The sequence below is a fragment of the Varanus komodoensis genome, unplaced genomic scaffold (genome assembly GCF_004798865.1).
Source record: "Varanus komodoensis strain SLA01 unplaced genomic scaffold, ASM479886v1 scaffold1, whole genome shotgun sequence".
NCBI classification, from domain to species: Eukaryota; Metazoa; Chordata; class Lepidosauria; order Squamata; family Varanidae; genus Varanus; species Varanus komodoensis.
The window spans coordinates 40,836,593-40,862,173 of record NW_025335268.1 but is presented as its reverse complement, the minus strand read 5'-3'; the positions used below and the strand labels follow the sequence as shown (position 1 = coordinate 40,862,173).

General features: G+C 41.4%; 1 protein-coding gene across 2 annotated transcripts in view; it reads left to right on the top strand.

The window, feature by feature from the left end:
• Nucleotides 1–25,581, top strand: part of GRM1 (glutamate metabotropic receptor 1) — a 211,358-nt gene that overhangs the window by 127,436 nt on the left and 58,341 nt on the right. For both annotated transcript variants that reach the window (XM_044448852.1, XM_044448861.1), the window contains exon 3: nucleotides 23,708–23,943. In XM_044448852.1, the coding sequence (XP_044304787.1) occupies nucleotides 23,708–23,943 (236 nt within the window). The remainder of the gene's footprint in view (nucleotides 1–23,707; nucleotides 23,944–25,581) is intronic.

Below are 25,581 nucleotides of genomic sequence, written 5' to 3'. Positions count from 1 at the left end.
CTCCCCACGGTGATGCCTCCCCAAAATGGGGAAAAATCTAGCAGCCACCTTCCTACAGGGTGTCCAGAGCATCCCAGGAAGCTGACATGAACTCTCAAGCCCTGCTTCCTACGATGCTCAAGGAATGAGGCTTCTGTGGGTGGAACCACAGAGCCTGTCCCTTGCATGGGTTCCCCTTTTCACCCTCATCCCACCCTTTTTCAGTAGCTACATCTGCTGAGGTCTGGAGGCCACCGGACCAGGATTGTGGGATTGCACCCCTGTTCTATGCTGATCTGTAGCAGACAAAAGAAAACCTGAAAGTATTGTTATCACCGTATCCTCTTGCCAGAGCATGGGGGCTCCCTCAGTTACTCCAGCACTCAGGTGATAATGTCATTGGTCCTTCTCTGACAATACCAGTTGAATGAGGAAAAGAAAGAACCAGTAGGGAAAGACAAGGGATTCTTCTCCCCTTTGTGCAGACAAAGGCAAAAAGTAAGCTGCTCTTGCTTGCAGAATTGCTTGCTACATTGGTAGGTAATTCTGAATAAGCCCTGTTCAGCCACGGTCCTTTGTTCACCCTTGTTATCTTCACAGATTCAATCCTGTATTCTTCATACAACTGCCTGTTGTTGCATTGTTTCTGTGACTTTCTGTCTTTCATCTGGATATCTTAGAAACTCAAACACTTGCTTTTCCAAGTCACTTTTAAACACACACACACACACACCTAGGAAACTCTTTTTCCTTTAAAGTTATTCTGTTAATTTCAAACTTTCAACTTTCAAAAATGCCATAAGGAGAAAGTATTTATATCCTGCTGATATTTTCAGAAGTCTGGTTCAGTATTTGACATTTACAATCTCTAGAACAGTTCCAGTTAAGGAAGTATCCCCCTGAAAGCTTTTTTTTTTTAATAGTCCTGGATCTTGTTTCTCTTGATAGCATTAGGTAAAGCTGGCCTGATTTCTCTGTTCTTGCTTTTATATTATTTTATAAGCTCATTCTGCTTTATAGCTTTGTTGTCTTTGTTTAATATTTCTTTGTTTGCATGGCCCCTGAGCCTGAAATTCAGTAGTTTTATTTTCCTTAATTGTGATAGTCTAGCATAATTTTTTAAAAACCAAGTAAGACAGTATATACATGTTGATAAATGATAAAGCCTTGGGAGGAAGCCCAGTCTTTCTGTCAAGCCAGGATCTAAACCATTGGTCACAATGACAGTTTGTACTAGTAGGGATTCCAATTGTCCATGTGCCAGTCCTTCCATAACTTCACACAAAAGAAGGAATCAGCAGCCAGGGAGCTTCAAGGTTTGCAGAAGTGCAAAGAAACTCTACCTGTATCTGTATCTGTATCTTTATCTATCTGTATCTGCATCATCATCATCATCATCATCAAACCATCCCAAAGCCCATACTTTTTGGGCAGTGTACATTAACCAGGGTTAACTCCCAAGCAAGGTCTTTACATGATCAATAGCCAAGGGATCCTGATCTACAGTGAGAAGAACATACAGAAACTGAGATGGAGGGGAAATGAGCATCTTGGGGACAAGATCATTTAGTGCTGCAACATTTTGTTACAGGTCCTACTTATTATAAAACTACTTCATGGTGGGCAAACATTGTACAGGATGAGTACTGACAACTTCAAGCATTTAAGGAATATCTGTTGATTTACAAATATAGATGTTGAATATAGGGGAGTTGACATGCACTTAGTGTTAATCTTTAATGCAGCATCAGTTTCCTTCACTGACTTGATTCTCACTGACCATCTGCACTGAAAAGGCCTGTGTTTATTTCCCCAAGAATTCTCTGGACCTCTTACTTAGACATAGGTGCTAGTCTTTATTCCTTAACTCTGTTTCTGACCTAGCTCTGTACTGGAACTATCTATTACTGGCTGAAGACAAGTGAGACAAACATGATATGAAGTTTGTTCTCTTTTACAGGCATCATTTTCCTTCACCAGCACCAATGTCTACAGAATTTTGTTGATGCAAAATGGCAAACTAAATCAGTAGCAGGATATAATCCTCAGTAGATGAGCTTGTGTGGAAGGCTGTTAGCGAGCAGAGAGGGAAAGGGTGAATTGGAGGGCACTACTCTTCTCTTGAAGCATTTTTCAAGAGCAGTGCCTAAATCTCTTTGGAATAAGTTTTCATCTGGACTGCCCTGCCCTGGAGAACTTTACTCCTGTGCTGATCTGGGGAAGAATAGAAAGATGAGAGCTTAAAGCAGTTGCTTATCATCCTCAGTAGCTAATTTGTATTGTTATGGCACTCTTTTCATGAGCTAAAAATGCAATGTTTGAGCCCTGAAGTCTTCTATATGTTGGCACAGCAAATCCAACTCTTAGAAGCCTCCTGATGCGCCTTGCATGCTAATGCCTTTGCTAGTCTTCTCCAGATCATCTATTTCTGACGAGCATCATCACATCTTCAGCTGCCCTTCTATGGCTTTACTGCATTTCCCTCGGGTTATAGATTAATGAGAAGCAGAGACTAAGCAATGGCTATCACAATTTAGCATTATTTGGCAATATGGAAAATTGCTCAGTGGGTGATAATTCAGTTAATGCATCCTGATTCCTTTCTTCTTAGCTAAAAAAGGCCCTTATAAATCAGGGCTAAAGTATCTCTTAAAATAGGGGTAGGAGTGGGAAATGGTATCTTTAGAACTACCATTTCCTCAATGCTCATTTTATTCTGAAATCCACTGTGGTGCCCTTTGTATGTGCATATTTTGCATTGCCTGGAAGGCTGATTACAAGGAAACAATTGGACTCGGACTCAATGGTTATATCACATTGGTGGACTCTAAGGGAAGTATGATGGCTTAATTAGAATGACTTATGCTTGGGACTACGTTGGTTCCCAGTGCCGAAAGGCTTTGTGTTGCACAGCCTGCTATTGGCTTGGTCCTGACAGCATATTATGCGATCAGCAGAGTGAAGGCCACAAATAGTTATAGCTAGATGGTATTTAGAGCCAGCCTTATGTTAGGCAGCTCATGGGCTGCGGAATTAACATAGTCCCTGCCCAGTCAGCTTGTATTCTATGGAAAAGCTAAATGCCTTTACATTCAGGGGAACAGCAAACTGTTCTGCCATTTGCTTTGCCCGGTAGGCATCTCCCAACTCCACATCACTGGCTGTGCCTGCTGAAGTTAAAGCAATGCATGATATGATGACATCAAGGCACAGATCATCGCAATAATGACTTCATGTCTATTTTTTTCTGGTAGCTGAAGGTCTCTGGGCAGTTTGCAATGATTCACAAAATCACAAACTACAGATAGAATAAAACACAGCAGAGCATTCCAGTAAACAAAAATTAAAGCAATGTAAATGTTTAAAAGAATTGAATAAAATAATAGCCCTGTTAAACATGCCTTTGCATGCTTTTAAGTGCCTGGAGAAGAGGGCAGTCTTAACCTGGTACCCAAAAGAGGGCAACAGGTGCCAGGAGCAGGGCCGTCTTAACACATGGGCCTGATGGGCACTTGCCCGTGGGCCCCATACTAATCTGTGTATGTTAACCCTTGGAAAATTGGAAAACTTCCAAAATTAGCAGTAGTTGTAGTTGTCGTAGGGGTCCCAGTACACTGCTTTGCCCATGGCCCATAGTGCTGCTAAGACGGCCCTGGCCAGGAGGCCTCAGCACAGAGGTGATTTCCCCACTGAGAAAGCCCCATCGCTTGTTGCCATCTCCCAAGCCTGCCCTGGTAGGAAGGCCCAGGTGTGTCCATGTAGGCCAGGTCTGGAGGGCGCCCCATCAAGTATTACAGGGCCATGCTAGGTAAGGTAATCTAAGTTAAAAGCAGCACCTTGATCTAGGCTTGGAAACATACAAGCAGCCAATGCAAGCAGGCTGGTAACTGTGTCATGAGCTCAGAGCTTCTTGTCCCAGTTATTAATTTGGCTGCTGCATTTTGCTCAAGCTGCAGCTACTGAGCAGTCTTCCAAGGGTAACTTGGAGGCTAGCCAAGCAGAGATCAGTGAAACCAGGTTATGTTTGTCCTGAGAGGGATATAACAGGGCCAACAGCCGAAGCTGGTAGAAGGCGTCCTGTGTCACTAAAGCCGCCTAAGCCTAAGGGAGAGATGGCTCTAGAAATGCTTCTACAAACCTGCTTTTTCAAGGGGAGCGATTACAAGTAAGAAGAGGATTTCTAGCTTCCCATTCAGGCAGATTACAGGGTCATTCCTTTCGAGGACCAAACATGCTTCCTCATAACTTTTGGTGTGACTTTCCCCAAATGTTGTTAAAATGAAATGCAGGCAGCGATCAGAAGTGGAGAAGGCCAAGGGGGCAGAGGAAGCTTTCTTGCCAGATAATGTTTTCCCTGTGCTGCTTTCCAATACATTAGAGAATAGGGAGAGGTCTCCATGAGACCCTGTAGGGGGGGAAATAACTAAAGGAGGGCAATTCTGAGTGGAAAAGCACAGGGCAGAAAAGGGGTCAAGCACTATTTTGCCACCTCCCCCTCTCTTGGCCACTTGAGCAAAGACTGAGCCGCGTTCACTCAGTGTTCATGAATGGTGGGCAATCCAGGCATCTCAGCTGTGGCAGCAACAAGGATGATTTCTCATTATTTTGGAAGAAGTTTCTTGGATATAAAAGCATTCTGTGTTTCCTTTCGATAAAATCACATTAAGCTAGTTAATTGGATTGGGTGATTCCAGGCAAAATAGGAAGACCTTTAAAGTAATCTCTCCACATGCTGGTGTGCACAATTATTCTCATTTCCATGTTGTAAATTTAGCCTTGGGTGCATAAATCCCAGAGGATAGCTGGACAATTTTATTCCTGTTATCATATGGAACAAATGTCTCCCGTGTCACCTCATTCCAGCTAAATAATTTTAGTTTGTTCAGGACATTAATTGGGCAGCTCTGAAACAAAGAAATTAATCTCCCCTATTTCTGCTATTCACTTTCATGCTGTTTAGAAGACAATAAGCAAGTGTACCTAAGTCCGTAGCTATCTTTATTAAGAAGGCATCACTTGAGAGAAAGTAAGGAGATAAAATATTCTCAGTACTAAATTAGGATGGAATCCCTGTACCCCATGACATTTGTCTATGATATTCCTTTAAGTGGGTGGGGTGACTTGAAAGAAACACAGCTTCAGACTACTGCTAGAATTATGTTCTATAGCCTCATCATAGACATGAATAAATCTATGAAGTTGTAGCATTTGTCAGCTGAATAGCAGGACAATTAAATAACTGTCTGGCACACTCCTTCCTAATTCCAAGTGAAAGGGAATACAGCATATGCTTGTGGATCTTTGTCATTGATATGGCGCACCAACTTGATACAGGAGTTGAGTGGCACCAGCAGAAAGCATCTCAGCAAGTACTAATTGCCCTAGTCAATGCCTAACCACAACCCACACTGTGGGTTGTCCGTGGGTGCAAATGCTCTGCTCTGTTTTCCCTATGGATTGTGAACCGCTAACAACCCAGAGCTCACAAGCACACACAAACTATGTGCTCCTTTTTGGGTGGATTGTGGTTAGCAATCCATAGTGCGGGTGCACAAGTGGTAACAACCTAGGGGAATCCTTTGCCTATACACTACAGCTAATTTTGTTCAGGACACTCTCTGAGTGGCATTTTCAGGGGACTGGGAGGCTACTGTGAGGACGAAGGTACAAAGAAGAATGCTTCCATCAATGCAATTTATGATTTAAATTATCCAGCTTAAATACAGATCAGATGGTTTATATATAGTCATTGTGTTTTAAAAATGGAATAGGAGTCAAATTCATATCTTCCTCTACAGGTTTCTGAAGTTCAGAAAAGTCATTTTTATCAATCCCCCCCTCCCCCCCCACCTAAGCTTAAAACAGATGTAACTGCTGCATCCACACCATTTTTTAAAATTCCACAAACTCATAAAATATGGAAAAGATAGGTCCCTACACAGATGTCTTCTAACACCTATATATATATGTGCTTGAGAATTCCAGCTTGATCATATATGCACATGGAGGATTTTTTTTTTTTTTTTTTTACATTACAGATACACAGGTAACGAGTCTTAGTCTTTAGAGCAGCCTTCTACAACATGGTCTTCCCCAGATGTGTTGGATTTCAACTCTCATCAGTCCCAGCCAGCATGACCAATGGCCAGGAAAGCTGGTAGTTGTGAGCTAAAACATAGGGAGGGCAGCAGGCTGAGGAAGGCTGTTTTATGGGGATGAAGAGGAAAACGCCAGGGTGACGTCCACATGGACACATTGGCTATGCTTGCCACACCAAGTCTGAAGATGCCTTATTTAACTCTGTGCTAGTCGGACATACTGTTTACATGAGCACTTGCTTGGGATTATCCAGAAAGGAAGGCATGGCCCTTTGGATAAGAAATACATTCTGAACAAATGCTGAAGTGTTATCTACAACTCTTTGCAGGCACAGTGTATGCATAATGTAGTGTATAAACAATTATTCTTCCTCACTTACATCGTCTCTTCTTTCTAATCTTCTCAGAAATTGTTCACACCCTGTATGATGTGACCTGAAATGCAGTGTGAAGATATCACAATTCACAGTTTAAAACCCTCCAGGGTTTCTTCCAGTTAACAATCTGCTTATTGTCATAAATTAGTAGCATACACTGCAGCTTAGTAGATATATGTGCAAATGTGAGTGATCACACAAGCCACAGTATATAAAACGAGCAAAATACCCAACTTTAGGATGGCAGGGGAAGAAGGGAGGGTTCAGGGAGCCCTGAGCTGGGCAAGCTTGGCCCCCCGCTCCATGGTACCTCTGAGTGCACGCAGTCACTTTCTCCCTTAGAAATGGGCAGCATCCAGCCATTCACTTCCATGAAAGAAGGTGACATGCTCGTCTCACTGATGACATTCCAGTGGAGTATCCAAGCCTGTCCTCGATGCCCTGGCACTGGTGACCAAATGGCCTTGGAATAAAGGGAACATTTTCCCCAAGTGCTACAGCTTGCCTGCCTGCATGCCTGCCTGCATGCCTGCCTGCAGCATGGCTTCCCACTCCCGGAGGTGAAGTGATATTACGATTTTAACGGGGAAAGCTAATGGAGGCACGAAAAGACATACGGCTTGAGGTAGGGTTGGAAGTACTTCTTCCCCAGCCAGACAGCAGTGCATCCAAAGACATTCGTGGATAAGAATCCAAGCGGAATTCGTAGTGATTTCTTTCCATTCTAGTGTTATAGAACCAGGCCAAGCCCAGGCCTGGATGTTTTACAGAACGCTCCAGTTTTGATCCTCTTATGGATGGGTAACTGGTTAAAGAATGAGTGAATGGCAAATGCTCACCAGGGAGGGGCAGATGGAGCGCATGTCTGTGAAAGAGCCGCGAAAGCACGCTAGCAAGTGGGGAGGGGTGGCCCCCACTGAGGCCCTGCCCACTGCAGGCACGTGGCCCCTTCCACGCTTGTGGAGAGGCAATTTGCCCTTCGGTCAGGAAAGGTTCCCCACTGCTGGTCCAGAGCCTAGTGAAGTCCTTTCCACAAGCCTCTTCACAGCTGCTGAGCGAGTGCATGAAAGGGAAGCGCCGCGGGGGCTGGGGTGGGGTGGGAAGCCCGCTGCCCTCTGCTGAGCTCTAGTTTGATCGTCACAGCCTTAACTCAGAATAGACATTAATGGTCCTGGAGTGACTTTTAAATTATTCACTTTATAAAAAGTGATGGTTCAGGCCTCCTAAGAGAAGATTTTCATGCTACAATGAAAGGGGATAAGTATTTTCTACTAAGGCTTGTTGCTGCAATTTTGAATGTAAGGGACTTTAACCCAGGTTTCTGTTTTTTTAAAAAAAGTACCTAAAAACAGCAAATTTGTTACAAACAAAAACTTAGAAGTTTTTTGTTTTTGTTTTTGTCTGCATAACTAAAACCCTTATCTGAAAGATGGATGAACTATGCAATGTGATCCTCTGGTGTACAAGTATTTCTACTTGATGCAGCATGAATGCATGAACCTTCATAAATTTCAATACATAAGATGGATAGCATAAAACCATCTGGCTCAGTCATGTGAAATAGTGTTTTGGAAGGCAGAGTTATCTGCCAGGAGTACATGGGTAGAATATGTTATGAATACCACATATCAAAGATGCTTACACTAACTACACCATAAAGGCTCCCATTGTTCATGATGAATAATTATACATGATGGGAATCATCCCTAACATGATTTGTAGAAAATAGAGTACAAAGGCCTTAACAACTACATGTACATAAGTTATGAGCTGCTGTTCTAAGGGCTTTGCTTGGATACTGTCATCCAGGTGAGTAGACTGTTGTGAAGAAGCAGCTTCCGTGCACCTGCCAGATGCATTGGAACGTGGAGGGTAGCTACTTGCACGACAATGCTTTCAGTTGCTCGTACATCCTAGACATACCCGCCCATGTTCTAACACAGCTAATGCCATGCATTCACCTACAGCTGGATGTGGGCAATACTCTTCACCTCTGTTTGATTATTCCTAGTCAAAGTGGACAGCATAAAAGTGGATGAAATGACAGAGTTCGTAAGTCACTAAAAAATGCATGTTGGATTGAAAGCAAATATGTGGAATGAGTGCACTGGAACTTACTTCAGCATGATCTGTTTAATTCCGAGATGCTATGCTTGAGTGGCAATCCCTAACCTGAAAGCTTTTGGAGAAATTAGCCCATCTCTCGGTTCTTTAATCTGAGCAACATCCACCAGATCAAGGATTGTACTCGTGCTTTTTAAAAATGTATGCTAGAATGCCCTAAAACATCTTTCACCAACCTGGCTCTCTCCATGTATGGGACTACAGCTCCTAATATTCCATCCTGGCTGGGGCTTATAAGAACTGAAATCCAAATATTCCAGCTACCAGGTTTGGGACACAATGTTCACCATATAGAAAAAGCTGCCCAAACTGCATTAGCTGCTACTGCATGTGGTGGGAAAATCAAGCCAAGCAATGCATCAAAGCAGAAAACTCTGAAGTATTAGTATTACAACTAATACTCTTGTAATTTAATTATGACACAGCTCTGATTTCCTTGAACAAGTCAAACCTTCAACAGTGCACTCCAGTATAGAGTGCTCTTGTTCAGGGTTTCAATCAACCATGTCTTTCCCCAGGATGCATGTTAGTCGCAAAGTCATGTCCAACCCATCACTACCCCACGGACAACACTCCTCCAGGCCTTCCTGTCCTCCACCATCCCCCGGAGCCCACCCAAGCTCACTCCCACTGCCCCAGTGACTCCATCCAGCCACCTCTTCCTCTGCCGTCCCCTTCTCCTTTTGCCATCAATCATTCCCAGCATCAGGGATTCCCCAGGACACTCCATTACATTTCCACTCCCCCAGTTCTGTTTGTGTGGAGGAGTCCCCTTGCAGATTTTGTTTTTACTGCTAGTCCTTCAGCAAACGTTGCGGTTTGTCTTAATCTGTTCTTAGCTCTCTTGCATCTGAGTACTGCTCTTTTGGCTACATAAAGAGTGACACTGGTAATTATTGTGTGGTAAGATAATCAATATTGTGATTGTACATATGATGAATTATCACCAGAACAAGGTTATTAGCAATGACAGGTACTCCCAGAAAATCAAATAGCAGTCACCAAAAACCAGCTCTATTGGCACCAGCAAGCAGCAAAGGTATCCCCTCCCTGTCTGTGCATGAGTAATGAATGGGAACAAATGTGAGTAACTAAAAATGTTCCTATTGATTTCCCAAAACATTCCCTTTGGAATGCAAAAGTATTGAGCCAATTGGGCCCTTTCAGTTCACTTTTCTGTTCATGACATACATGCATGCAAACACAACCACAGTGGGACTGTGGGGCTGTACAGGAACACAGATTAGAGATTAATGGAGGAATATAGCACATTTAGTTATATTTTTTCTTCTTCTTAACTTTTGGTAAATAGTCTCCCCTTCCCAATCCATGCAACTTGTTTGTGCACTTTCTTCTCATTAAAGATTTTGTGAACTACCTGCTAGTCCACTAATATACTTCACTTCTATACAACTTATTTCAATGGGAAAATTTAAATAGCCAAGAAATGCAGCTCCCAAAACACCAACATATTCCCAGTCTTCTAGCTGCCCTTGTCAAAGTTAATTGAAGTCTTCCCCCAGTGAAGTCCTGCATTTTTATTCAAAGGAGTACTCGTGAGAGGAAAGCAGTTGAAAGCCCTTTCTAGATAGAATCAGTGTCTTGGGTTCCAAGCTCCCGTGAGCAATTTTTTTTCAGATGAAATAGTCCTACTGGAAAGTTGGCTGAACTGGAAAATGAGCTGGGTGGGGATGTACAAACTGAGATGAAATCTGGACAAAATGGAGGTATTACTGATCAGTTCTCAATCTTGTTTAGGGATCCGGATTTTCAACCTTTTCTGGAATGGGTAGCTCTTCCCCCAAAAGATCTGTTTCATAGCTTACAAATGCACCTCGATCCTGCATTGTCCCAGGATTCCCAGGTGCTGGTGGTAGCAAGACATGCATTTGTACAAGTAGATTTTAGTGCACCAGATTTAGTGACCTCTGCTGAGTTGATCTGAGTTGACATCAGTTATGCCCATCCTGGTCACATCATGGGTGAATTATTGTAATGTGCTCTCTGTAGCGCTACCCTCCAGGAGCATCTGGAGGTTTCAGTTGCTGCAAAATGCAACACTTTATCTTGCCAACAGCTGCATATTACCTAGATCATGTTACTCCAATATTTAAAGAGCAGCATTTGTTGGCAATTGTTTTCTATCCTCAATTCAGGCTGCTGATTTTAGCTTTTAAACGCCTTTTTCTTTCCCTCCCTCCCATACAACGTAGGACCTGGCTTTCTAAGGAATCCCCTGTCTTTTTATAAGCCTATCCAATTATTAAGATCTACAGGAAAAGCCTCTTTGAAGATTCCATCACTCACAGCTGCACATTTTTCAGACAAATGGGGAAAGCCTAGCATTTAATTGATTTGATTAAACTGATTGACTTCATTTGTACCCCACCCTTCCACAAGAAAGTGGAGCTCAAGGCAGATCACAACTGGAAGAAATAATTAAAAACAATGAAAACTGGTTAAAATAACAATAGAAATGCATTAAAATGCAACTAGAAAAATCAGCAATAACAGAATAAAGCAGCACCCAAGCCAACAGACCAACTTACATGCCGAACATCTGCTTGCACAGAGACATCTATGCCTGCCAGTAGGAGACTTGGGAGGGGATCAGCTGAGCCTCCCTTGGCAGGGAGTTTCTCAGCCTGGGAACAGCCTTCTTCTGTGTGACTTCCAAAGTGTGGAACACCCTTTCTTCAGAGGTGCAACTGGCCATCACTTTGCTGGCTTGTCAAAAAGACATTAAGGCACACCTCTTCAGTCTAGCTTTTTAAATGGCCTTGTGTGGTTTTAGTGTTGCTTGGATGTTTTAGTGTAGGTATATTTCTCATTACTGTCTTTTATGGCGTTATTTTTTATCTTGATTTGTTGTGCACTGCCATTTGTGATTTTGTTGAAAGGCATCATAAAAAATAAGTAACTGTATGCAGAGAAAATCTCCCATAATTTCTCCTTGGCCTGCAGTTCGTAAGAATGTAAGAGGCACCCTGAATCAGACCAGGGGCCCATCCTGTCCAAATATGCTGTTTAATATTTCATATGAACAGTGGCTAAGCATCTATCTGCCCATGGAAAGCACACAAAGAGAGCACCCACCCACCCATGTTCCCTAGCAACTTTTGAAAATAGTTCTAAATGGCTGAGGTTTCGGGAATACTGTGGGATGGTGTATAATGCATGATCAGGATCAGAGAAAAATCTCCTCCACACACCAGTGGGTGCCTCTGGAGGTTTGCAGCCCCTTCCATGGACAGAAGAAGCCCATCCATTCATGAAGGGCAACTCTGGAGTCCACCCATTTACCCCTGCCCTCTTTCCATGTGAACATTTTCAGGGTTGAGTCTGTTCTACAAAGATTTTTTCCTCTAAAACAGAAAGAGGATCAGAACTGACTGAACTGAATGTAACCCTCTTGTGGGAAAGAATCTACACCACACCTTTGCTGGTCAAATGGGTTCTGCTCCCTTTGAAAAAATAAATTCTGTTGCTTTCTACCCCTTGTGCTTGGAACTCCTTCCCTGAACATCTGGCTAATACACATCCCTCTATTCCTCAAAACCCACATGTCGTGAGTGGAGCCGGCTGGTGCCGGAGGTCAGACTAGATGGCCCAGGAGATCCCTTCTGACTTGCTCTGTTTCTATGCCCTAATCCACCGGACAGTGCTTTGGTGTACCCCAAAACTCCTCAGCTTCTCCACCAGGATATCATGGGGCACGTTGTCAGAGGCCTTGCTGAAATCCAGGAATACCACATCCACTGCATCCCCTCCATCACCTCGAAACCTTGTCATAGAATTCCACCAGGTTTGTGTGGCAGGACCTGTTTTTGCAGAAAAACATTTGCTCCTGGTGCTAGATTTTTATTACTGCTATTTACATAGATGCTGACTTGGGCACATGCATTCATATTAGTGCAGTATGAAAAATTATATAGATCTGAGAAAAGATAGTCATATTTTAGTTGGATTTATGAACCTTTGAATGTGGAGCTTAATATACTACAGTGATAGTAAATATGGCTCAGTTGGCCCAGATAGAGCATATAAATTGATGATATGTTTGAATCTGCATTCTTAGCTGCTATTAAATATAAGTAGGGCAACACTCTGAAAAAGTCACACTGAAATTGGTAATCTCAGAGTCTGGTTAACGGTGATTTTGGTTTTAAAGAATGCAGCAGTTAAGAAAACAGGACTCTGATAGGAAATAAATTGTGCAATCCAGTGTATGTCTATTCAGCAGTCCCACTGATTTCAATGAAGCTAGCTCACAGTTAAATGGCTATAGATGGCAGTCTAAGTAGCTTTCTCTCCTATTATTTAAAAATTGTAATTGCTGGGTTTGTTGTTGTTGTTGTTTTGTTTGTTTTGTTTTTTGGTGGTGCAACCTAGTCATCTCCACAGAAAACGCCATTCTCTTTTTAAATTGAATATTTACAGAATATTAACTTTTTCTTCTCCTTTTCATTTTGTAAGAAACTAATAGGTAGAAGACTACTGAAGAAAATGAATATATTTAATAAGGGTAATCATTCTAAATGTAAATAAGATAGAGATTTTAGCACAATTATTTGTATATGCTGACAAACAAGACATCGCATAAATAAATGATTCAAATTGGAGAGTTAAATTTGCTTCTAGTAGTTTAAGAGTGATATGCTTCACCATTCAGCTGGATAAAATATGCTGTGTAACTTCTGAGATTCTAAAATCTCACACCAAAAATGTGTTGATAAGTATTTTGTAATTTAAAATCATGCCGCCACTTTGAGATTGGAATGGAAGCCACACTAGGTGTGGTTGTTAGATGCCATCAAGTCACCTCCGACTTACGGTGATCCCAGGAATGAATTCTCTTCAAAAATGCCCTGTCCTTGGCAGTTCTGCTTAGCTCTTGCAAACAGTCTAGGAGACTGAGGCTCGCTATTTCACCACAAGAAAGCATTTCTCCATTTCTTGTATTTCTTACAGCTGTTTTTCCACCATCCTTGAAAATATACATTGTAACCTTACAGGCAATAAGTAGTCTGTTTTGTCAATATATGTTCACTAATCATAGGTACCATATGCTCTGCATATATTTACATCATGCATTTTTATCGGCCTATCACACCAGCGTTTTCTCAGAGCTGCCACCATGAGGATCCCTGACACTGCTGGCTTCTTCAGCATTTTTGTAGAAGCAGTTGCTTTTGCTTATAGATTAGCAGTCCTCAAAGATGGGGCATGACAAGACCTGTCTTGTGTGTAGATGCTACCAAAGTTAACTGCTCTTATTCTTTTCCAATCCAAGGTATATGCAAACTATCCTGAAAACATCTTTTTCAAGGCAGTATCTCACACATGCATGATGTGCTTGATTACAAACAGCTTGTAGAAAAGCCAATTTCTTTGCCCATTAATATGTTTATGGGAACGTGAAAGTATGGGAGTAGTTGAATACTCAGTTTTGGACAAGTACATAAAAGTCTGCTCTGAGCACATTTTGTACCAGTCTTCACAAGTAAGCGCTATTCCATGAACTCGGATGCTTGCAACGAGTACTGTTGTAAGAGTAGCTTATTTATTTATTTATTTTGTTGCATTTGTATGCTGCACCCCATAGTCATGAACCTCACAGCTTACATTACATTGCATTACCTTAAAAATAATAAAACAAATCAGTACAAACAGTGAATAATAAAACAGTAACAATAATAAAGATTGGCATTCACATAATAAAATCACATTACAATAATCAGTTCAAAACAATCCTATGTGTAAAAGTGTTTGGCAACTTAAATTTCTTTTTCTGTTAACACAGCAGTAGCATCGATGAAACCTATAAAATAACCATAATAAAACCAATGCCACTTACCAAAACAATTACAGAAATGTTTTCAATCTACATCTAAATGTAGAAAGGGAAGATGCTGGCGAATCTCCATGGGAAAGGTGTTCCACAGATGTAGTGCTATCACAGAAAAGGCCCTTTTCCTTGCCATCTCCCCACTTATTTCGGGGTGGGGGGATGATTCAAGGGAGGGCCTCCAAAGAGGGTCTCAGTGATTGGGCCAGGATACATGGAGACAGGCGTTCCCTCAGATAACCTGGCCCCAAGCCATTTAGGGCTTTAGATGTTATTGTAAGCACTTTGAATAGGGCAGCCAGTGTAGCCTGCGGAGGACTGGCATGATCTACTTGTGAAAGTCAGTCTTTGTCAGCAGGTGGGCTACCCAGCTTTGGACTAGTTGCAGTGTCCAGACATTTTCAAAGGCAGCCCCGCAGAGAGCGCATTACAGTAATCCAAGTTCGAGATTAGCAGTGTATGCATAACTCTAGCAAGACTCTGCTCATCCAAGCAGGGATGCAGCTGATAGACCAGCCTAAGCTTTGTCCAAGTCTTTAACACATTATAGCACCACTTTTCTGTGTTCCCACCTCATGCATTCATCCTTGAAAACTGAGCCTCCATATCGATAAGCTTTGCTTTCTCTTAGTGATACTGATGTACCCGCAAATCCAATTGGTGAAGTAGCACCACAGTGTAATCATGTTTGCTCTTGCCTTTCTGATTAACTTGTTCATGCCAAGTCCTAAAGGGGTTGGATGGCATATCATGCTTTATCAGTAGTTGACCAACCTTGAACATGTATGAAAAGAACTACTGTTTGGAGTGCCTATCAAGCACTATATTTTGCCCCCAAAAGAGAAATGGACAAACATTTGCCTTAGTCCTAATTTTCCTTGCTTGTATTCACCACAATTTAATCCAGAGTTTTCACTGAACTAAAAACTAACTAATTCTAGTAATCTGGGTGGTTACATAAATCATTCAACTGATTAATATAAGTCACACCGTGAGACTTCTGAACCTTGCTAACACCACATAAGTAACACTACAGCTGCAATGAACAGCTTGTGAAGAGTTTTCAGTTGAATAACTGAAGAAATTAGTAGGTAGTTCAGAATAATGTATTCATCTGAGAGTTTGGCAATCTGTTCAAAAGCAGATAGTTGGGGGAAAAGAAGTCAAGATGAATTTCTCTTATATTTATCTTAGCCTTTCCATTCCTTATGTCACCTGAACAACTGTTGCTTTGAACAACCATAAAATAAGCAGAGCTTAGGTCTGTTTTTTAATTCTTTGTATAAAGTGCTTTTTCCCCTCCAGGGTTGCGCCCTGAACTCTTGTTTCTTCAACTGCATGACACCCTTGTGGCTTCTGCTTTGAAGGGTTGTCCAGGCTCCAACCCCAGGCCTTTTTCTCCCAGATCTAAGATGCTGAGTCAAGAATTTAAAAATATCGACAGTTTATTCGTGTGTGGTTTATAGCAAAACTCAGTTTCAAACTATGGTTAATGAGTCAGTAAATGGCTTGTTCCAGTAAATGATAGTTATTGCTAACCACAGCTCCCAGTTTGGGAATTTACAGTCTTGTCACAGCTGTGCTGAAAAGAAGACTCGAAGGCTGTCACAGAGGAGGAAAAGACTTATTCTCATCCCAGATTGTAGGACATGGAACAACTTAAACTACAGTACACCAGGTGCAGGCTAGACACAAGGAAGAATTTCCTAACTGTCAGAGCAATGGGACAGTGGAACCAGTTGCCAAGAGAGGTTGTGTGCTCTTCCACACTAGAGGCATGCAAGAAGAACCTAGGCAGTTATCTGAGTGGGACGGTGTAACTGCTGTCCTGCACCAGCAGGGGGCTGGACTCAGTGGTCTCCTTGGCTCAACTATTCTATGATTCTATGGTTGTTGTACCTGTGATTAGTTTATATAGGTTAGCCATGATGGCAAAAAAGACACATTTGACCTGCAATGTGGCCTTGCAAATCCTGCTTTTGAATATATGTGGAATTGTGTAATTTAGATAACACAAGGTGGTTCAGGTGACTATAAAATGTTACGTAGGGGACTCAGCCTCAGTCCTAGCGCCAGGCAGTTTTGAATGACTCTTACATTTACTTTCACTTGTAAACCACAAGGGATGGGGAGCATTAAGCAGAAAGGTGGACTATACAGTGTCTAAGGCAATCACCTCCCCAGCATTCTCTCTCTTTCTAACCAATTCAGGGATGTCCAGCAATACAACTGGGAACCAATATACTGTACCCAGTGATGGTAACTATTGCCAGGGCAGAAATGCTCTCATTATCAGCATTTAAAAACAGCATAATTCGGTCTTGAACCTCTTACAGAAAAGGAAAACTTCTGCTGTACTCTAACATAAGCATATATTTGCACTCTTACAATGCTTGAGGAAATATCATTTGAAACAGTACTCAAGGTACTAGGAGATTATAAAAATGAATTTATGTGAGTCACTCAGCAAGATTTCAATTTAAATACATGATCCCAGAAGGAGATGGTTGCTGTATCTCAAAACAACAAGGACAGTATTTTCAGAAGGGGCTGTGTGTGTTATTTTAGCTTTTAACCCAAAGGGCCACCTCCTCCTAGCATAAAGTGTGGCAACTTCAGGGTCCTACAGCTTTGATGAGAAGGATTTCTTCAGTGAAAGAGCAGCATGCACTTCATTCCGCAATGCTCCTTGGGGATGCATCAGATAAAGGAGTTCTGTATCTGAAAATGACATGGACGAAATTGAAAGCATACAGATAGAAACTACCCAAAGCCACAACTCTATAGGGACTCATTGCTTAATTAAAATTTATGATACACAGCACTTGGCAGTTAAGCCCAAGCATAAATGAACTGCTGTGAACTATTCCAGTGAAGGAAGTCTACAGAGAAGAGGTACAACACTTCAGCACTCCTCCATCAATTTTTTCTGCATGAGAGTTGCACAGATAGAGCACATTTGGTGTGTCTGAGCTCTGCGATGAATGTCCTTCCATAGCTGGTCCTGCTCAATATCTTAGAAAATTGATGGAAGGAAAATAGTCAGTGGGTACAACCATTCTGGAATGTAAATTACATAGGAGTGACTGAATAAATTCTATGAACGTGCAGTTATGCTGGTGCCTTCCCCTGCCAAGGCAGCTTTTGTCGGCAGAAAGGGGGATGCCCACTGCTGCCTGCAGCCTCATAATATCTTCTAGAGGTTGGGGATCTTCTAAAAGCAGTTTTAGGGACACCAAGGCTGTGGGGGGGAGGGGAAAGTTCTGTTATTCAAGTCAAAGTCTGCTTGCAAAACACTGGATGTCTCCCAATGTAGATTTGATACTTGAAAGATATGAATAATTGGCTGTTAAGTGGAAAGCAATACATGAAACTCTCTGATTTCTGTGCAATTGCTTGGCTCTTGTTGGCTTCTTTTGGTTTCCAAGTCAAAATATGGCACTGAATACAGAGGTCTCAACAACTGGTAACACTTCCCCTTATGAGCAATTTGAAAAGAGCAAAGTATTTCAGGCACTATAACTCTAGAGCAGTATTCTCCAAGCTGATGCCTTCCATATATGTTGAACCTATCATGCCCAGCCAACGCTGGTAAATTTGCTTGGGAGTGTCAAAAGCCTTTTGGAAGTTCAAGCCAACAAATCAACAACTTCAAGTCTACCAGATTCCTCTTGTCCATATATTGGTTCAATAAATACATGGACAAGGTTCAGTGTGGATGCCAGGAAGTACTTCCTGATAGTTAGAACGCCGACGGTATGGAATGGGCTTCCACAGGAGGTGGTTGAAGCTCCATTGGTGTGGGTGTTCAAGGATAGGCTAGATATGCATATGGTAGGCATGTCATGACTGGAGCTGGCTGGAGCTGGGGGTCAGACTAGATGGCCCAGGAGACCCCTTCTGACTTGCTCTGTTTCTATGTTTCTATGCTATTGTCATTGTCAGAGAACTTAAGAAGTTAGTGACTTTCCTTTGGGTGAGCCATGATTATTCTTCTTCAGCAAGGCTTGTCATTCTGTCTGCTTATTAATTTATCTTTAATCATGCTTTCCACAAATTTACCCAGCACAGATGTTAAGCTAAGCATCCTGTACTTTCCCCAACCACCCCGCACCATCCCTTTAAAAAATATTGTCATTACATTGGCCATTCTTAGGGACAAGTTAGGTATTTTTTCTTAGATCAGTATTTCACACTTAAATTACTTAAGAAAGGATATCATTTCGACCCAGTGATTTGTCAGTCTTCAGTTTGGCAGTAGCTTTAAGAACTTCCACTCCTGTCAACATGTCTTGCCTTGCCTCAGTCCCTCAGATTCCCTTGGGAAAGCATCAGTTCAGGCACAGGCATCTCCCCTACAACGCATACAATGAAGACAGATGAAAATAATTCAGCTTTTCTTCAATTGCCTTATCCTCTTTGATGCTCCTTTATCTGCATTGCAATGGCCCAGCTGCCTCCTTAGCTGGTTTTCTGCTTCATATATATTTACAGAATTCTTAATTGGTGATTCTGTTAATGATATGCCCCTCGAGATGCTTTTTTGCATCTCTGCTTGCACATCCTTTTTGCATGTTTGTGCTCCATTCTGTGCTCCTCATTTGGAGAAAACTTCAGTTATCTGAAGGAAGCCTTCTTTTCTCTAACAGTTTGCTTGCTGCTGCTCATGAGCCATCCAAGTGACCTCTTAGATTTAGTGACACCTTTCCTGAACTGCAGTATGCATTCTAGCCAAGTTTCAATGATTGTGACTTCAAGAAATGTTCAAGAATCTTGGACAGGTCGACTCCTCCTTTCAGTGTCCTTTTTACCAGTTCCCCCATTTTAAAGACATTTCCTCTTTTCAAATAAAATGTGACCGTGTTGAATGCCCTTGGTATTTTGCCACTTAACAAAGAATTATATTTGATATCATTGCGATCACTGTTTCCCATTAGTTCTGCAACATTCACATCTCATAATGGTCTTGGACAGCATATTTTAGAATTAAGTCCAGAATTGCTTTCCCTCTGGTCAGGTCCATGATCAATTATTCCAGAGCACCATCGGCTAGGGCAATAAGAAATATAAGCTCTTTTACAGGACAGGAACATGCATTTATCCAGTCAACAAGGCAGGATAATGAAGTCACCTACTATTACAACAATTCCTCGGTTGGATGATTCCCCACTTTCATTTTCCACCTCAAAGCCCACCTGGAGCATTTTGGTCTGAGGAATGATCTCATGTCCCAGCACTCAATTATTTTTGGAACATGGTGCTGCCACCCACAGCTTTTCTATGGATGATTCTTCTTTTAGGGTTTCTGACTAGGTTAGCAGACTAGGGATCAGGAACGTGTGCTGTTTGCATCTCCTACCAGGGATGTGCTGCTGTCCATATCATTACATACCGAGGATATACATTTGCTTCAGATGAAACCCAGATTTAGAATTGAAGTGGACTTTTTCAGAGGTGTTTGGGACTTGTCTAAAGTAAATCTCGTTTCCTCCAGATCTGTCTGTAGTGGACCTTTGGGAGCAACTGGGAGGCACAAAGAATGTGTCTGCAAAACTTAATATATTTCTTATCAAGACCATTGTATAAGGAAAACACTGGTATGAGGAAAGAGAAATGGGACTCAAGAGGAGTTAATAATGGCGTTGTGACTGACAACTTGAGCTTCCAGCCAGGAAATAACTTTATCACTGCTGTTTGTTTTTTTGTTTTCACATTATGGTGGATTTCGGATAGATATAGAAGGAACTTACTAGGGGCTGTTTCTCTATGTAGCTGCAGCCAGTAGAGCTATTATCTTATACAACCCCCTAACACTTATCTGTCTAAAATTTGTCAGGCTTTATTACCCCATAAACAGTAGCAAAGCCTTCATATTTCGAACAGCCATGCCCTGATTTGCTCTAAGTTTAACATTCTGCACTAATTTGCCTGAAATGTCATATTTCATCCACTTAAAAGGCACTATTATGACTGCAAAGTTCATCCAGTTCTGTGACAATGTTAATACACACACACATCTAGAACTGTCCCATTGTCCGAGATGAGTTTCTGATTTGAACTCAAGATGAAGTGAATGTCCTCCTAAATCATCCAAGCTGAAACAGGGACATTTCTGAAGTATTAAAGAGAGGTTCAAACTGATCTTTGCTACCACCACCACCACCACATGCAGCATGGGTGCAAAAATCAGCAGCCCTTACTCAGTCCTTCAAGGCCTCAATTGTGCCTTCCCTCTAACAGGCTGACCCATTGCTGCGGGAATTTCCCCTCCAATTTCCTTCCACTCCATGCTCCCCAGCATGACACCTTCCTCCCCAGTGATGGTAAATGCAGATCTCTTTGTGTCCCACCATAGGTCTGAAGAAGTAGGCCAGAAGCTTGCCTGGGGAACTTCCTCTTCACACATGGGTTTCAGCAAACCAGTTGCTTGTCTACAATTTTGAACCAGCATACCCTAGTGGAAGAACAGCAGTGATGATCTCTCCACTAACTGTCGCTATGGCCCAGGGAAAATTAAATCTTCTTAGGTTCTTCCTTGTTTTAGTCTACCTTTCCATTAGACTTGCTCTAAGCTTGCAAAGGAACCCTACCACTGGAACCCACGTATATTTTATCTCCTGGGTGTGTGAACACCCTTTGCAATTGGCTTCAGCTCAGATGTAAATTCTTTACAGTTGGTCTCATTAATTTTTGCTGTTGTTCTTGCACTCTTTGCTGCTGTGAGAAGCAAGCAGATTAAGCTCTGTGACAGAAAAAGCTGCTGGTATCATTCCAGATGGAAGCAGCCACAATTTCTTATATGCCAACTTAATCTGTCTCTCTAGTGACATGACCATGCATATTAAAAATTAAATGCAGAATGACTTACATTTGCACTTAAATTAAACTCTAAGATATTGCTCTTTGGGCTAGAAAGATGTGGAGAAAGCTGCTAAAGTGTGAGCTTAAGAGTTTGTGCACTAGCCTTTGGAAAGCCAGAAATGCACCCCACCCCAGTGATCATAGCAAAAAAAAACTGAAATGGCCATTATCAGATAAATAAATACCATATTTATCTAATAGTAGCCGTTTCAGTGTTTATCTAATAATAGTCACCTCAATTTTGTTTAGAAATGGATCTCTCTAGAGAAGCATTTCTGGCTTTGCTAACATTAATGCATAAATTCTTAAATCTCACTTTAGCAGCTTTCTCCACTTTTTTGTCATTCCCAAAAATGCATTGTTTCTGGAGGACTTGGGATTCTTGTTTGTTTTTGACATAGCTAAGTTATTTATTTATTTTATTTATTAAAACATTTCTATGCCGCCCCATTCGCCGAAGCCTCGGGGCGGCTCGCAACATTGTGCCTTCACAATGTCAGCAGAGGGAGAGCCATTGGTCTATAAGAAAAACCAGTGGGATTTTCTTGTCTGTGACCAGGAGGTAAAATTCTCTTTTAACCGGCAACGTTCATATATATGTTTCCTCCTTGTTCAATCCCATTAGGATGCATTTCGAGGCCTTGGTGGATTAGGACTAGTTTATCAGCTTCATTCAGTTTGTTTTTGTGGTTGATGTTTGCAGCTGCTGCTGTTATGGTCACAAGAACTATGATTCTTAGGGAATATGCCTTCCACTTATTCTACCCACACTCCCATTATGTGCAAAATCCTTTCTAAATGACCTAGAATCCCCAAAGTGGATCTTAAGCTCAGATAGATAAGTATAGAATGTCTGCTTCTGTGGATCTAGCTGAGCATTTCTTTCAATGCTTTTTGAGAACTAAGATTTTTGGTGTGACAGACTTCCAAGTGGGTCCTGCAACAAAATGTTGGAGCATAGAGTGCTTTCAGATGAACAAAGTGGTGAGAGTTATATATAGCTAAACAATCAGTTTTATCTATATAAGTGCAGACTTGAAAAGATATGGAAGTATATTGTGGAATAATTCCTAAATAAATACAATTTGTTGTCATTTTAATACAAAGTTTTACCAAATCACTTTTAGGATTTTGACAGTGCTTTGACAGAACTAAAACATCTGTGGAGAGCTTCACATGCTGTTGCTTTCATAAGTATTCTGATGCATATTCACCTTAGCATGAACTTTCTAGAGTTGGGTAAGGTCCATGGCTTACAGCCTGCCTTGGTCAGTGCCCGCAACTTTATTTTTAATATTCAAACTAATTTCTTAAATTTTATTTTAAAAGGATAAAATGTTTCTTTTTTTAGTTACAGCTGAGAAACCGCAGCTTTATATTTTTAATCACTGCACATGAAAGGTGTTGAATAGATTTTATATTATATATATGTACATGCAAGTCTGAATTTCTTTTTATACTAGACCACTGAAGACCTTTAAGGTCCAAACATGTTTGGTAAGGGTTCTTTGTATTTGTTTAGAAGTTATAGCGTGTGTGTATTTACAAAGTAGTCCATCTATTTATGTTTGTAAGCATGCACATATATGGATAAAACCAGTTGCTTATATGCATATAATTCTTACCAGTTTGTTCATCCCAGTTCTTTTATTGAAGCTGTTTTCTGTTGGGATTTATCATCCCATTGCTTTGCAACCCAGAATGAATGTCTTCAGGTCCCTAATAGCAACCATGCCCACTTCCAGGACACTCTATTCTGTTCCCCATCCCATGAGCCTGGTTTTCATAGAATAGTAGGGTTGGAGATGACTGAGTAGGCCATCAAGTCCAACCCCGCTGTTGCAGGACACCAATTTACACCATCCCACTCAGATGGCAAAGGTTTCGGCGGTTTCCAGACAGCCAATATTCCATGCTCACTAAACATGCGCAGTCCCACAGCTCCATCATACTTTTAGAAAACTTCTGCAAGTTCCTGAGGATACATCCCCCTTGTATATGAATGGTACCCTTTTAGCACATGAAGAACCAAGTTTGTTGTTAGTATGCAATATAATTCCAAGATAAACAACACTTGAAACTTAAACTAAATGAAGGTGAAAAAAACAAACATGAAAATATATTAGCTACCTCCTGTGAAGTCTTCCCTTCCTCAATAGATTTGAGTTCTGTGCAACAGTCACATAAAATTAAGTGAAATATGAAGATAAAAATTCATATTTATATGAATTTATAAATTCATATAAATGAATTTATAAAATTCATAAAAATTATGAAATATGAAGAGGAGATGGTGGAGCAGAAAATTGTATTTCTGTATTTTTCTGCAAATGATGCATTGGAGTGCCCTTTTGTTTGACCGAAGGGTGCCTGCTCTGATAAAATCAGGATGCACCTTGATAAGCTCTTTCTCTTTCCAGTGATGGATGGGCAGACAGAGATGAAGTCATTGAAGGATATGAGGCCGAAGCAAATGGAGGCATCACAATCAAGCTGCAGTCTCCAGAAGTCTTGTCCTTTGATGACTATTTTTTGAAAAGACGTTTGGACACTAACAAGAGAAATCCATGGTTCCCGGAATTTTGGCAGCACAGGTTCCAGTGTCGCCTTCCAGGACACCCTCTAGAGAACCCCAACTTTCAGAAGAATTGCACTGGTAAATATTTAAATATGTTTTTCTTGAGTGAGGTTTATTCATCCTCCACTTCTAATTTCTCTCACCAGCATGGTGATGGAAAGTCTTCCTGAAGCCATGACATAAATCCCACAATCAGATCATACCATGGTTATGGGCAGGGTACTTGCTAGGTCATGGGACTGGGACAATCTCAAGTTTGCTCATGGGATGAACCTCTGACCCAGGAATTCCACAAGCCAATGTTCAACAGGGAATGGCAAAAAGACAGGCACGTTTCAGTTCCTTTGGCTCTGCTCAACCAATCCTTAATTGCTTTTTCCTCCCCTGCTGAAGTGAAGCAGAAGTTTTTGTTTGATTTGAGAATGAATTTCCAGGTGGAAAAACCATTGCACAGAGTAAAAACCTGACAGGATTGCTAACAAAGCCTCAGGCTTCTTTTCAGACTTTCTTGAACAATTTTGAAAGTGCAGCTGAGCATTTTGCATGCTGCCTGTGTGCACATTATTAAGGCAGTTAAAAACCAACCATTTAAATACCAAAGGTACAGTGTGGCCAGCATCAACCTGAGTGGCACATCCCACACATGGAAAAAGAAAGCAGCACCTATGGCTTCATGCAAATGCCAAGAAGACAGCAATATCATCATAAGCGTGTTGCCACAGCCTTCCCTCATGGTCATGCTTAATATGGTTATTATGATTTAGAGACCATTCCGATGAAATCCCAAACCAAACTGTGTACACCGAGATTGCAATCTTTTTAGTTTGCAGGATACCCTAATTGGATGATTCAGCTATCACCTGGCATGGAGAGCCAGAATTCCTTTGAATTCTGACACTGCGTGCAAGCTGCACAAGAGAGATACTGACATGTGAACCAGAGTTCATTTGTCCTTCGGTTTTCAAAGTTCTCCATATTTTACAATATGGTCCGCTGATTTTTTTTTCAAAGTGTGTACAAGAATGGTGTACAAAAATGAATATCCTAGGGTGAATAGAATACAAAAGGGCACGTATGTATTTTGTGCAGAAGAGAATCGTGTGCATGCTTCAGAGCAATGAATGCTAATGAGTGTGAATGGCTTCACTGATTATAATTGCATTAGGCCTTCTAGGCTCCCAGCCAGTTCCAATGGGTATCCTTTAGATGGCTTTGGCAGGTTAGGGAACCTGGCAGGAAGTAAGACTTCTGCATATACTTGAGTTTTCACAACTGTTTATGGAGTGGAAGCAGCCTCCATCTGTTGCTAAACGGGGATAGCCAGTGTACTCTGCAACTTTGTGTACTTGTCCTGGTTTTCCAAGCCAAGACCTGGTTCACCTTCCCAGGCAAAATGGAGATTTCTAGAGTTACAGAACTAGGGTTCACTTAACATGGCAGAGGCTTCATGTACACACCTATCTTATTTATGTATAGATTGACACTTGCTTCCTATATTTGCAGTGTTTTTAGCAAACGATGGTTGCTTTAGCATTTGGGTAAGATTTATGCCAGTCTCAGAAATTACCTGTATGAATATATATTGTATCATTCCCCAGGCCCTTGGCTTTGTCTGAAAAGAATAGCATTGATTAATGATAAAGGTGCAAACAAAGGATGTTGATTTTGCTTCTGTAGACAGGTCAGGTAACACTGTGGGCCAGGTTGATGTAATTC